At 39.5% G+C, this 15,539-nt stretch overlaps 1 protein-coding gene across 1 annotated transcript in view; it reads left to right on the top strand.

The window, feature by feature from the left end:
• Positions 1–15,539, top strand: part of nrxn3a (neurexin 3a) — a 485,766-nt gene that overhangs the window by 135,377 nt on the left and 334,850 nt on the right. Inside the window, exon 9 of the mRNA XM_036592585.1 lies at positions 3,132–3,515. Within this exon, the coding sequence (XP_036448478.1) occupies positions 3,132–3,515 (384 nt within the window). The remainder of the gene's footprint in view (positions 1–3,131; positions 3,516–15,539) is intronic.

Genomic DNA, 15,539 nt, shown 5'->3' with positions numbered 1-15,539 from the left:
ACGTAATGTTTTATTCACTTTTACTGTTAAAACATTGAGTTATAATTTTCCTTTAAAAAGGCTCTGATAGAGTAAATTCCCCACTGTCTCTGCTTCATGTGATTTACTGTACAGCTTTAGTGTCTGGTGATGAGCTGAATTATTCAAACGCAGCTGTAATGACAGAAACGCCTTGTTTTTTAATTTGTAAAGTGTGGCTTTGGAAATGACTAGCAGTCTGAAGTATCTCCAGCAGGGACTGCTATTAGCACTCAAATTGCCATCAACCTGCACCAGAAGAAGCTCATGCAGGCATGTTTGCAGTAACGTCTATTATAAATGACAGTAAAGTACTTCTCAAAAATTGTAGGGTGACTCTATATTATATTATTTAATATGTGGCTTTATATATAAACAATAATCACAATAATTTAGAAAATATCATGCTAATTGTTTGTAGGTCTCGCCCTGGCCTGACAAACACACACAAACTTGGGGTGCACAAAAGGACACAATACTACTGTTGCGATTGCAGTAGACATTAAGTTATATCTTGCAAAACATTGCATTTTATATTGGTGAATCAGTAATGTGATTAAGGATAGGCTTTTATTTACATATAGGCTGTGATTTGTCAAGCTAACTGTCAGCGGCTAAGTTGAGAAAAGCTAACTGGCTAGCTGACCTTTAGAGCCAGTATAATTCTGTTAGTTAATAGTTTTGATATTGAGCTGTGAGTTTGGTTTTTCATATAGATTAATCCAAATTTTTTTCAGATTCAAGAATGAATCACAAATAACTCCATCGTCCAGATGATCAGTATTGCGTGGTGTGGGGCGTTATGCATTCCTAAGTAACACCTTTCCATCATTTCTTAGTCTAATAATTCTAACTAATTTACTACCACCGCCGTTCTCACTGTGGGTTTCCTTTGAGGAGTTCTGCCAGTGTTTTTCCTCTGCTTGAGAAAAAAGGAAGGAATATCAGTTTACAGAATGATTTCCGTCATTGTTTTGCAAATGTTTAGTTGGATTATATGAATATCGTGATTCTTCAGAACATCCACAGAAACACTTATCTGGAACTGTGATTCAGGATGCTCACAGCACACTGTGAAAAACATTGTGATTGGTTAGAGGGATCATTTGCCTGTTATAGCCTTCTGCAATAATAGTGTAATAAAAGTGTAACAATATCAATTAACAAACCATATATTTTGCCATCTTAGCACACAAACAAGTTTGTTTTTCTATTTCCATTGACCTTTGCAGAAGCCAAGAAATTTTTATCTTTACTTTTTCTAATGAATGTTACATTTTCTATTAAAAAAATGTTTATATATCCTCACAAAGGATGATTTTTCTTATTTTCTATCATCCAGAGGGCATTTGGTCCCTACAAAGAGCCAAATACACTCACACATTTCTGTTTTAATTTCATAAACACTTTTAATTAAAACCATCACTTATTTTCAATGAGAATAATCTAATAGAATTAAGGCGGCTGCAAAATGTGTTTTGTACTGACTGTCATTTTGTCTCTCCCTCATTGTTATTTCATGCTTCTTAATGTGATGCTCTTAGCCTCTGTGTTATCAGCATATGGCAGGAGATCTGTGCACGCTGAATAAATGGACGTCAATGCTAGTTAATCACTCCAATTCTTTTGCTAAACTCAATGAGAACCCCAACTGTATAACTCTGACAGTCGTGGAAACAGTTGGATATAAATGCAAAAACACATTCCAGACCATTTCAAAAACTATTTAGCACTAGAGAGAAGTGCTACAGTGTGACTGCGTGTCAACCACAGTACATCTGTTAAATGCTTAAGTCTCTGCTTCTTTGCATTCTCTCTCTTTCTCTCTCTCTCTCTCTCTCTCTCTCTCTCACTCTCTCTCTCTCTCTCTCACCCTTGAATAGCTGCACTCGGCCAAATCGATCAGCAACTGCTCCATATCACTTCATAGCACAAGGTTCTCCAGAAGGTCTCTGGGGATATTAATAATGCAGGCTATTAGACAGGGGTGTTCACGGGACTGGGCCGATGTCACTTCTGGAGAGATTAGCCCTATTGATCCTTTCCTCCCCACCTAGACTGCTTAGTTTACACTTTACATCTGTGTGTATCTGAGAGAGGCGGCTTTACACACTCCCAACAAGGTCATAAACACAGGATAAGCCTGTAAGGCAGCACCACTACTCTCTCTCTCTCTCTCTCTCTCTCGCTCTACCCATACATACATCTATGGATAACACTGTGCAGTAATTCACGCACAAGTTTGGAGTTCAGACCCACCAATAATCCCTCCTCTCTCAGATGTAGTCTCACAGGATGGCTATGTCGAAACTTTGTTTTCTTTCAACGTCCTACAAATCACCATGACATTTCAGCAAACAGGATTTACAACGCACTGCATCCGAAGCAGACCAAATACAATAACCACAAAGCTGGAAATCATCTTTATGCAAACTTTTCCAGTTCACCAAAAAATATAAGCTACGCTCAGATCGTCTTTTTGCTCAGATCTGGTGTTTATGCATTGATATGGTTCACATCTGTGTGTGTAAGTGACTCATATCTGTCATCAGTGTGGAAACACCTGTGCTCTGAAATTACCTGCATACACGTTTTATCATCAAGTGAATCATCAAGTAAGCTGCTGCTGTGGATGTGCAGAGAGGTGATGCGTGACTTTAAAAATAAGATTAAAATAAAAGTAATACAATAACAAAAACTGCTCTCAGCCACACTTTGGGTTCAGGAGTACATATAAAAAATCTGTTTTGTGCCCCTTCAAATCTGTACACATACCTTTTTTTTTTTAAATGAGAGAACTGGCTCTAAGGATGCGCATCAGTGTTGTGATTGGCCAAAATAAAATTCTTGGGCCTTTTTCAAATGTAGAGATCCACAAAAATGCTGGGTGTATGTTTTAGTGTCTAAATAGTCTATTACTACTACTGTGTAAATCAATCACATTTAAGTTTTCAGTCAATTATTATTTTTTAAACTGAACCAAGTCATAGTGAAATTTGAGATTTAATGATGCATATGATGACGAATATTTTCCTAAACTAATTAAAACATTGCGATGTCAAAGTTTTACACCTGTGTGACTCTGAACTACTATGGTTCTTTCTCTCCTGTAGGAACTATCTCAGTGAACAGCCGCCGTACCCCTTTCACCGCCAGTGGGGAGAGTGAAATCTTGGACCTGGAAGGGGACATGTACCTGGGTGGTCTCCCCGACAACCGGGCTGGCCTTATCCTGCCCACCGAGCTGTGGACCGCCATGCTGAACTACGGCTACGTGGGCTGCATTAGGGACCTGTTCATCGACGGGCGCAGTAAGGACATCAGGCAGATAGCAGAGGCCCAGAACGGAGCTGGCATCAAGCCCTCCTGTAACAAGGTGTCGGGCAAGCAGTGTGAAAGCTACCCCTGCAAGAACAAGGGCGTTTGCAAGGAAGGCTGGAACCGCTTTATCTGCGACTGCACTGGCACAGGCTACTGGTCCCGCACCTGCGAGAGAGGTGAGTGAACAGCCTAGGGCGCTCTTCAGTAAGGCTGACGGACATAAATGCTGTGATAATTGAAAAAAAAAATAATGGAGTCAGATAAACTATCCCCAAATGCAGCTGTATCACTCTAACAATGGAAAAGCTACGTTTAGAGAAGGCAGTAATACAATATTGTGATTAGGGTTCAGTCCTAGTCTTCTGAAGACAAAGTAATATCTATTAAATGCTTGTAGCAATTGTCTCTCATGCAGAACTGCACTCTGTTTAAACACTGTAGGAGCTTTCAAGGCAGATTATGTGTGAGTCATTTTTAAAGTTTTTTCAATGATAGTTACATCAATTCAAGTGTGAATATCTTTAGAAGTCATAATGTGTTGTTACATTCGGCGAAAAAACCATTTACAATCAGCTTCACGTCTATTTGTTCAGCTTTTAACCTACAAAATCCCATCTGGTGCCATTTGTAAACAGAGGATTAGTTCTCACCTAATCATAATATATAATTAAGCTTGTTAATCTCCCAGCATGAAGCTGAGTGTTGAACAGTGAACCTGAGCTGTAGCTGGAGTTATGTCAGACTCTGTAAGAAGATTCAAGCTTTTAGAAGTGGCCCAACACGCTGCTGTTGATGAACGTGTCTTAACTCACAGTGATTCAGTGTAGCAAGCTATAGTTGTGCATGGATAATGAATGGAATGGTATGGCTGGTGCCGGGATGCAGAAATCGGGGACTTCACTTAATGTCCAGTGTGGATCTCTTTTTGTGGTGTACAGAGGAAGAACCATGTGTGATTTACACTGACAAACCTGCACTGACTTTGGAGGGACTTGTGTGTAAATACTAAACTGTGGTCTAGAGATTGTTTCTCAAAAGCAATTTAACCTTTTAAAATCTGTTTCTTAAAATGCACTTGTTCTAAAACAGCTACATCCTTTGCCAATGTCTATTGCCATCTAATGAATTTTAGGGCAGGCTATTGTTCCAAGTGCACCCAGGGCTTTTTTAGTTTCTGTTCTAAGTCAACCAAATCTGAATAGCATGAACATTTGATACGGGTACTGTATGACACAAGTTGTGTCATATTTCAGTAGGTATAAGATATTCTATGCACAGGGTACAATATAAGCTCACGACATTCCTGGAACAGACTTACGAATGCTATCTTCAGCAGTACTGCGGTGTATCACATAGACGCACAGATACTGAGTGCAGTACAGCCTGGCCTCCACATTCATTTGTGATAAATGTCAGTCATGGTGTTTAACTCAGGCATCAAAGTGAATATTTCAGCTCATATTATCCCAAATGTGCAGGCAGAGAGAAACACTGTGCCCACATGTACAGGAGACATGGCTAAGCATTGTCATTCATGTCTACAGCCCTGCCACCGGGCAAAAAAACACAGCTGGCCAAGAGTCTCTCATACACACATACATACACACACACTGCCACATACATACTTGTCAAAACCGAAATTCTGGAGACATGTCTGGTATGTTTTTAGAGGGGAGGGAGCTGGGGCAGGGCTAAGGGTTGTCTACTTTTATGTACACTATGGGTTGGTTTCCCAAAGGATTAAGCCTAGTTCTTATACAGTTTTTGTATACAGGATACTAAACTTAATGCTAGGCTTTATCTCTGATTACACACACACACACACACACACACACACACATACACACACATTTTTCTGCATCATTTCAACACACCAATTGTCCCTTACGTTGTGTGAAAATTTCATGTTGAATGGACCAATAGAAATGCTCTAAAATCACTTGGAATTACATTGAAAGGTAAAAATGTTTTTGCCTTCTCCTGTAAAGTTACTATTTTTGAAATACTTTTTTCTTTGGACACACACAATATATATATATATATATATATATATATATATATATATATATATATATATATGGGGCATGTTTTTACAGGTAGATACAGTGGAGTCTACAAATCTGACACCAAATCTTTTTTTTCAACCATGAAATAAATAACAAAGTTTTAAGATTTTGAAAAAATGAAAGCAAAGTTATGGCAAGTAAATATTAATGATTCAGCACTTTCTCTTGGTCAATATTCAAATTTAAGCAAATTTGTGACATTGACCGTGTTATGGCCTTGGTGATCAGATTTCTGTTAGTCTTATCCCTTTGGTTGAAGCTCATGTTCAGACGATTCTCAGGTGGATTCAGTCTAGTTATCAGAGGTTTTTGCACAGATTTGTGACGTCTAGCTCCAGTGCACTGTCACTGTCATTGAAGCAAAAGGGGATCACACAGAATTCTGAGAAATTCTGAAATTCATCTTAAAACTTCAGAGATTCTACTTTCCATTAAAATTGTGATGCTGATAGTAGAATTTGTAATGAAAAACTCTGTATTAAACCTGTGGCTAGAGAGGACCACTACCTCAATGGTGTGATTAATAGTAAGAAGCCTGTGTGCACCTGGCGTTCTCCTCTCCTCCAGCCTGTGTCAGAACACATTACTGTGCTCTAACCTGACGTGGCACTAAACTTTAAACTAAACTAAACTCTGCAGGAAGGTAGCTCTCCACGACCAGGAGTGGAGACCACTATTTTAGCTGTAGTGCAGTGTCATTTTGTGCTAAATAGTCCAAAAATCAGACCTAGCTTTAATTATTGGGCTGCTCTATAGGACCTGAATCAAACTGTAACACAGTGTCATGCGTGGCCTCTACAGGCAGTCAGTCTCAGTTCAGTCAGTTTCACATTAAACCTAGTTTGCGCTGTAAAGGTGATGCTGATTGGGTCCACTGAAACTACTTTTTTGTCAGCAATGGTGTTGACTAGTTAGGTGATCTCCACTGTGTTCTGGTCTGCAGAATTACACCAGCAGAATACTTTTAAGCAAAAGGTATTTGAATATCCAAGTAAGAAAATATATATTGTTGAGAATATAAAATTAAAAGATGTAATGTTTAGCATTCATTTACTGCGTGCAGCTAGCATAAGACACCCTTTGGTTGATTTAGTGATTTATCTTTGTTTTAAGGATATGTAGTTTAATACACTACCTGTTGAATAAAAGACAGATATCTCAGTTGTACATCTTTTTTGTTTGAGATATTTTCATATAGCTCTGCTTTGATGCTGCTGTTTTTTTTAGTGTGAGGTGCGATATTAGCTGCTTTGATCCACGTACTTTGTGGTTCTGTGTCACATTCTCAGGCAAAAACGAAGAAAAAATAATTAGAGGTTGTCGTACAAAATTCACTTCATATTGTTTTAGTCGAAACTAAGGCCCAATCCCATTTCATCCCTCGCCCCACCACTTCGCCCTTAGTCCTCCATTTTGTGCGTTCGCGCCTTGGGGTAGGGTGTCCCGATTTTTGTGCGATTTTTGTTGAAATAGAGGGGTAGGGTAAAGTGTTAGGGCTACATGGCCCTCCAAACGGAGGTTTTTCAGAGGCACACTCCAGAGTGTTATGAGATTAAAGAAAAAACGGCAAGATGGCTGAGCAAGTGACCAAAAAAACCCACAAATGAGTATTTTCTCTTAAATTATGATAACCATTGTATTATCTTTAGTTTAATGTCGTTTCAATGTATTATGGTCCTTTTCTTCATCACAAGCTTAAAAATTTGCTAGTAGTATGCTGAGGTCTCAGTATCTAGATAACTAATTTTCCAGTTCGGGAAAATTACAGGAAAATTCGAACAAGTAGCTGGTGAATAGCTGACTTAAGCTTCATATCACTGAAGAATTAGGGGTGGTCGATAATAAATAACTGCCCCCTTCTTTGAAGGCATATGATGTCCTAAATGTAACTAAAGCCCAGCAGTGAGGAGCTGAACTTTACCCTCCTCTGCTATCACTACAGACTGGCAGGGTCATCTACAGAGCAGCGCTAGTAGCCTGATAATGAAGTAATGTTCTTTTTTATTTGAGGGTCCCATTTCATAGGGGGAGATATCAACCACTACCCCTTGTAACTTCCAAGGGGCAAGGTGACGCTCAAAAACAAGGGGTATGGGTAAAAATAAGAAATGGGATTGGGCCAAGATGTCTTATTTGAGTACCCGGGTAAATAAATGAATAATAAGATACTATGGGTCAGTTGTCTGGACAGGGATTAAGCCTAATCTTGGACGACTGCTTCATTTGAATGGAGAACCTCAATTCAGAATGCTGTGTAGTCCAGAACTAGGCTTAATCCGTGTCTAGGAAACAGAGCCTAAGTATTTGGATATCCGTGTGTCTGAATAGCCGCACCCATCCACAGGCTAGTGCTGTGGTAGAATCTGCTTTACTGTGGCCATCTTCCACAGTAAAGCCCCCCCGGCTACAGTCCCACCTTCACTCACAAACCCAAACACAGCTCCGGCCAAAAGCAGCCCACCTTTTTCTGATGCGCGTCCAATTCCATTATCTCTGGCTCCAGCTGCCCACAGGTTCAGCCCTGTCCCTGAGCCTGAGAGAGACCAGCTCTTTTTATCAGCACTCTCAGATTTGCCACTTTGTCTTGGATACAGTGGACATTTGGCTCCACCAAGCATTTCTTTTTCTGACTTGGAAACTCTGGCTCCGCAAGCAAACGCTGTCCATCTTTATTTCATACATCTGCCCACAGTCAACGCTGCTTGTGTTTCAAGTGGTTTTAGGGATGCACAGCAAAGTGATATTGAGTCTGTAGATAGAGAGTAAATTTACTGTAACCAACTGTAAACAAGATACTCATGAATAGAAGCATGAGAATCGATTATGCTCCACTTTCTGCAATTTCTTGTCAGTTTGATTAATACAAATGTGGCCATTCTGTACCCAGAACAACTGCTTCCAGCTGCTTCTATAAAGAGGTCTCCTGTAATGTATTGCCAACAACAAAAACAGAAAATACTTGCACGCTCCACCATTTGCTAGCTTTCTCAGAGATAAAGATCAGTTCCTTTATAATGCTATCATCTTCCAAGGTCATCTGAGATTTTTCTTTTTTTAGATGAAGCAATTTCAGTGTCTTATTAACCAGCGGTTAAAGGCTGAATGATTATTATGAGGATAGAGGAGATATTGGCAGACACCAACACGTATTGTGTTTATGGATGGTTTGCCAGGTCAGAGAGTAATTCTGTGTGACCAGGATAAGATTTATGGGAAATTTGTAGATCTGCAGCCTTCTGTATAGCTTTGCATAACTACTGTACTCTAACACCAAAGCTGTATATCTTCTATAAGCACAATCCAGCCATGACTGAATCTGACAGAAAGGTTACAGTTAAAGTAATGATTTTTTATTCTTAATTCTCATTAGATTATGATATATTTATACATCCTAAATATTTTATATTGCACAACTGTTAACGTAGGTTATCGTTTACAATGCGTAGTCACTCGGTTTATTTACTGGAGGGGACATGCATCACTGCATTGTCAACTGCATAGTATTTATGCGATTTTACTACTTATTTCACATTACACCGATCAGGCATAACGTTATGACCACCTCCTTGTTTCTATGCTCATTGTCCATTTTATCAGCTCCACTTACTATATAGGCGCACTTTGAAGTCCTACAATTACAGACTGTAGTCCATCTGTTTCTCTGCATACTTTGTTAGCCCCCTTTTACCCTGTTCTTCAGTGGTCAGGACCCCCATGGACCCTCACAGAGCAGGTACTATTTGGGTGGTGGATCATTCTCAGCACTGCAGTAACACTGACGTGGTGGTGGTGTGTTAGTGTGTGTTGCGCCGGTCTGAGTGGATCAGACACAGCAGTGCTGCTGGAGTTTTTAAACACCTCAGTGTCGCTGCTGGACTGAGAATAGTCCACCAACCAAAAATATCCAGCCAACAGCGTCCTGTGACCACTGATGAAGGACTAGAGGATGACCAACACAAACTGTGCAGCAGCAGATGAGCTATCGTCTCTGACTTTGGTCAGTGACAAGGTAAGAGTATCTAATAGAGTGCACAGTGAGTGGACACAGTGTTTAAAAACTCCAGCAGCACTGCTGTGTCTGATCCACTCGTAACAGCACATCACACACTAACACGCCACCACCACGTCAGTGTTACTGCAGTGCTGAGAATGATCCACCACCCAAATAGTACCTGCTCTGTGAGGGTTCATGGGGGTCCTGACCACTGAAGAACAGGGTAAAAGGGGGCTAACAAAGTATCAGAGAAACAGATGGACTACAGTCTGTAACTGTAGAACTACAAAGTGCGCCTGTACAGTAAGTGGAGCTGATAAAATGGACAATGAGCGTAGAAACAAGGAGGTGGTCTTAATGTTATGCCTGATCGGTGTACCTTTGCTCTTATTTTGCTCTTTGCTGTACTTTGTACTGCTGCTATAGAAGACTTTCCCTCTATCTATCACTATCTATCTATCTGTCTGTCTGTCTGTCTGTCTGTCTATCTGTCTATAAACAGAACTGTAATATTATTACTACTGTGAATGATAGTTTTTTTGTTTGTTTTGGCTAACATCAAGTTTACAATACAGTTAGTTGTTAGTGAAGAAAATGGAAAAGACCAGTTTTCACCTGATGACAAGCAGAATACCTTCTCTCTTGGTCTTAGGGATCAAAGGTAAGGATTTACCGATATGGAAATTGTGAGCCGATGATAATATCAGTATTTTTAATGTGCATATCTGCCCATGCCAATATCGATGTGCATACATAAACGTTTTTAAAATACAGAAATTGGGACTAAATCCACCAGGATTAGCATTATCGAGAAGTATATGATTTATTTTAAAAGGGTTTAGAAATGCAGTAAAATGAATAAAAAGCAAACATTTTAGCACAGCAGCCCAGCATCACATAAACATTCAGCTCTTCTAGAGTACAATAAGTACATCTTAAAAAATATCTGTTTAAAATAACAGCCAAATCTAAACATCTGTCTGATACTGATTAAATTAATATCTACTAATGCTAGAATGATTCTGACGTTATCGTGCATCCCTAATGAAAGTAAAAATAGTGATTTAGCATGCTTATGGCCTGGGTGAAAGGGTCACATTTTTCTCGGGGCTTATCAGCGCTCTCAGTTTTTCAGAAAACTGTGGTTTTCGATCCCTCTCAGTTTCTAGACGGAGCTGATTCTGATCCCTAATACATATTAAACAATATTATAAAATGTCTGGGTTGTTCAAGCCTCAAAAGTACCAAATTAGAAGAAGTGATTAGGTGAAGGTGAGATGAGTTGGGCTTGATGTGTCTGTCAGGATCGCTTCAGTAATTGGGTGCATTATTCAGCGATATGCCACGATTCGGCCTGTTGATTTTTCGACTGATGTGTGTTTGTGTGTGTGTGTGTTTGTGTGTTTGTGCACACACTCACAGGACAGATGCCTATGGCGGTGTGTGTATGTGTGTGTCTCCACGTCTGTCTCTCTGGGCTCCGCACTGCTGGCCACAGCACCTGAGTTAATCGCTATTGATTCAGGCAGTGTGAAGGTCATCAGTGCTGGCCCCGGGACTAGGGGAGCCAGAATGACCCTCAAAGCTCCAAACGCCCTGTTCGCTAACATTGCAAGTCCATTTACCACAACTCACAATGTAGTCACAAATGGACCACAGGGACTGTTGTTATTATGGTCAAGCATTTTTTTGTATAAAATGCTTGATTTGCCAGCATGTTCTAAACTCACAGTCTGACAGTTGATAGAAATGTTTTTTCCGTGATGTTATATCTGTTAGCATTTCATATTTTTTTCTCATACTTAAATCATATTGTTGACAACTGGGTGATAGTAATAGTAACAGTATGGGTCACTTTAAGATAGCAGGACTATGTTTTTTGGTAAGAAATTAAGATACCACGTGTGTGAGGTTACCGCAGTTAATCTCTGTTGTACAATATGTTAAAATACACTAATGTTCAATAAATGATGAAATTTATTATTAATGATAATCATATTAAGCTATTCTTCCACCAAGCAGTGTAGTTATTTTTGCTAATCAAAATAAAAATAGGAGTTTATTCCATACTTGACCCATTAAAGGGGCCCATATCATTGAGTATGTTTACATGCACTCAATAATCCGATCATAATCCTGCAGATCATAATCCTGCAGCTACCTGATTATTCAAATGGTCATGTAAACAACATACTCCGATTTCTTAGATCAGAATATGGTCTAGAAATTTGATTAAGAAATCTGTTAAAGAGAGCTGGATTTTAGCTCAGTGGCCAGATTTCTCAGTGCACGTAAACTCTTACTCTGATTTCTTTCGTATTTCTTAGTCAGCGCATGCTCGAAAACAGACCACGGTACTGGAAATAGGCAAGCAGTGTTGCCGCAAGATGCAGCAAAACACTTTTGGAGTGATGCTAAAACTGTAATGAAGGATTTAAATATTGTATGTTCATATTTTCAGGTAAAGTGGTGCGATATTTAAAAAAAAAAAAGCTGCGGCATGAAGTTTGAGTTTTACGTTTCATGTAGACCTGGAGTTTCTCCATTATCTGATTACTCAAGGGCAGCTAAATGTGTTGATCGGATTACAAAATCAGATTTTTTTGAAGTTATCGAATTATTAGGTGCATGTGAATGAGAGTTTAATGTGTAAATATTGTTAAAGTTTCAACATGTACTATTCACTGCCCAGTCCTTGTAGTCCGTATATATGGAAACCAAGCTGTAAAAACATTCACGCTTTTTTGTGATGTCACAAAAACCAACATATTTACATATATATCTGCCTATTTAGCCCACATCAGTTTAGCCCCACTGACTCACTCTGACGTTATAAAGAGTGTTTTTTAGAAAGGTAAAAGCTGGAGTTGTAAGGACTTCTTTTTTAAAAAGGCACAATCAGAGAATCCAATCAGGACAGAGCTCATTTATGTATGTCAGGCACAGTAGCAAGAGCAGCCCATGTGATTCTGAGGGATAAATAAAGGTCAGAAGATGATCAGGTAAAACTAAAGAATGACTTATCATTAAACCATACAGACATCATAAGGGGAGCTTACATTTGACATAATATTCAGGTTTCTTCGCTTTAACCTTTTTATTTTGCAAAACTGTTGTGCCTGAGACCAGATTACACACTCCATCTTGTGTTCTATTGCTTAAATATAACACCAATGTGCAGAACATTTTGTCTTTCTGATAGTGTTCAAACATAATAGGGAAAAGTTTGTAACACAATATAAAGACTCCCTAAAGGTATACTGTGATGATATATGGACTGAGTTACTGCCAAAAGCTTTTAGCATATTGATTTCATGTTCCAACGTCTCTGATTATGTCACAAAGAGCACACAGGGATGACACCCATGGAGGTTTATCTCGTAATTACTCTTTCAAACCTAATCTAGGTAATTATGTCAGTGATTTTGGTTCTTCCTCAGGTTGTCATTTCTTTTGATTGCCTGCGATTCTTTTTTTTTGCGCTCTGGAGATGATGAGGAGGTTGTGCCTCAGAAAAAGGCACAATAATTAGTCTATAACTTCTCCCAGGAAAATTCACATATGCACACACACTCCCATATTCTGTCACTGAGACAAAAGAATGCATTCTTACATGTTCTAGTTTATCCATCACTCATAGGTACATACAAACAGAACATGCATACAGACTATACAGCACTATAGGACTGCAGAATAAGCACTGAAAATCAGATTTCGTCAGTAATCCGATCAACATGCACTCGAGTAATCAGATAATGTAAAAACTCCAGGTCTACATGAGTCAGATAGTAATCGGACTTCTCCTTTGCAAGCAGCCACTAAACTCACAGAAGATGACGTGACATAAACGAAATGTAAAACTCAAACTTCATGCCATGGCTTTTTTTTCAAAACACACTGCGATACTTTACCTTAAAAATATGAACATACATCATCTAGAAGATGGAGAATATTTAAATCCTCCATTTCGTCAAGCATGTATTTGGTTTCAGTGTCGCTCCAAAAGTGTTTTGTTGCGTCTCACGGCAACACTGCTCGCTTATTTGTTTTCGCACATGTGCAGACTGAGAAATCCGAAACAAATCAGAGTAAGAGTTCACATGCACTGAGAAATCTGATTACTGAGCTAAAATCCAGCTCTCTTTATCAGATTTCTTAATCGGATTACTAGACCTTACTCTTATCTAAGAAACATAATTAAGAATATGCTGTTTTCTTGACCATTTATAGTTATTAGTACTGGTGTTGGCATTGAAGTCAAATTATTGGTATTGGTATGGAAGTAAAGCTATTGATATTGATATTCATATTGGAATCGAAGTCATGATATGGGAATCGGTACTGTTATCAAAATTAGTGTATTGTTTTTGGTTACTGGGGTCGAAGTCACAGCACTGGTATTGGTCTTGAAAAGTCTTGGGGCCGTATTACAAAAACTTGACTATCTTTTTGTCTTAACTTGAGATCTGACAGGTCAAGATAAATCTGATCTTGATTTAGGAATCTTATCTTACAGCGTCTTCAGTTTCAGTTTCCCAAACGCTTTAGCCGAGCACGCTAACGTTATTCCTCCTAATAAACAGACACACGTTCAGCTCGGTCTCCTCATTGTTCACCACCATCACTGCAATATTTTATCTGACCAGTTTGGTGGAGATCGTGTCTGCAGCGTCTGGGGTTTTAAAACGCTGTTATAAAAAACTCTTCACAAGTCAAAGAACAGTTTTCAGTCTATATAAATACAACGTCATTATGCTACTTATAGTGAACTTTGCTGCCTGACACAGCACAAAACAAAAGAAACAGACAGTTAAAACAGAAGTTAAGACTCCTCTGGAGTTTATTTTGAAGTTAGGACAGAACTTAGGAAATTTTGCCTAGTTAGGATGTTTCTGTGATACTGTTTTCTTATCTAGAGCTGAATTATGAACTTAAGAACTGTTGTTCTGTAATATATTCTGTCCTAAATTTAGTCCTAACTAAAGTTGTCATGGTGACTGAGCAGCTTAGATAAGATTTCAGACTTAAGAAGTTGTAATATGGCCCCTGAATTATAACCAGCCTTAGTTGGGTGTTAGATGTTGTGTTTTGGGCTGAAATCTTCAGTAAAAGATTTTCAGGAAAACAAGCATGTTGGAGTGAGAAAAGGTCAATTTTGATTTCAGGTTGACTTTAAATGTGGCCTGTTTATCTCTTCCTCCTGCTCGTTGGCTTCAGCATCTCTGTCTGATTTCATGGTTTGAAGGAATCAGCTCGCATTCTGCTTGTCCTCCTCTATCATTCATCCGTGTTTGAAAAGTCTCTAATCAAGCTGAATGGCCAATCACGGCAGCACCCACAAAAGCATCCATTTGGCTGCTGCACCACACGCTCCATGAAAAGGGCCCGCATTACGGAATTTGTGTAGCGCCGAATTTCAGGCAGCTCTGAAATGACTCTTCTTTTTGTGAGATGCATCAGTGTGTTGATATTTCAAAACCCCATCGATGGTGCGTGTACAACACGAGTGTGTACACAGCGCGACAGTGTGTGTGGAGAGGCCGTCCTGGGTGCTGGAGAGACGGAGGAAAGCGCCGATAGTTTTGCTTCGCTTGACAGTTGAGGATATTGGATGTTCAAAGCTGTCATAGGTTTTTTTTTCCCATCCTTTTCCGCGCTCGCCATCCGCAGCTGAAACCTTTCTCGGAAACAGGTTGACACCAGACCTCGAGAACACTTTACTGCTTTCCTGAGAGGCGGAGCTGTCTGGGCACACTAAGAGAGACCGCCCTGTTTTAGGCCTGAGTGTTACACAAGTGTGTTTTGTTGTAAGGTATTAAACGCTCCACTGCAGGAAAGGCTTGAGTAGCTCCCGCTGCCCACGGGCTTGTCCTGCTGTTGGCTGGCCGGGGCCCATCCCCTCACTGGGAGATTCAGCCATTTGTTTCAATTCAGTTTAATACACACAGGGACTGTGCACCCCTCTTTCTCTTTGTCTCTCTCTCCTGTCTCTCTCTCTCTCTCTCTCTGTCTCCCTCTGTCTGTTTTTGTCTTTTTCTTGTTTGCTTATTCTCTGTCCTTGTCTCTCTCTCTCTCTCTCTCTCTCTGTGTGTGTGTTTGTTACTAACTTTCTCTCCCTTTCTCTCTGCTTTTATTTCTTT

Source organism: Colossoma macropomum, unplaced genomic scaffold, assembly GCF_904425465.1.
Source record: "Colossoma macropomum unplaced genomic scaffold, Colossoma_macropomum, whole genome shotgun sequence".
In the NCBI taxonomy this organism is placed as follows: Eukaryota; Metazoa; Chordata; class Actinopteri; order Characiformes; family Serrasalmidae; genus Colossoma; species Colossoma macropomum.
The sequence above is the reverse complement of the archived record's forward strand: the minus strand, read 5'-3'. Positions and strand labels throughout refer to the sequence as shown.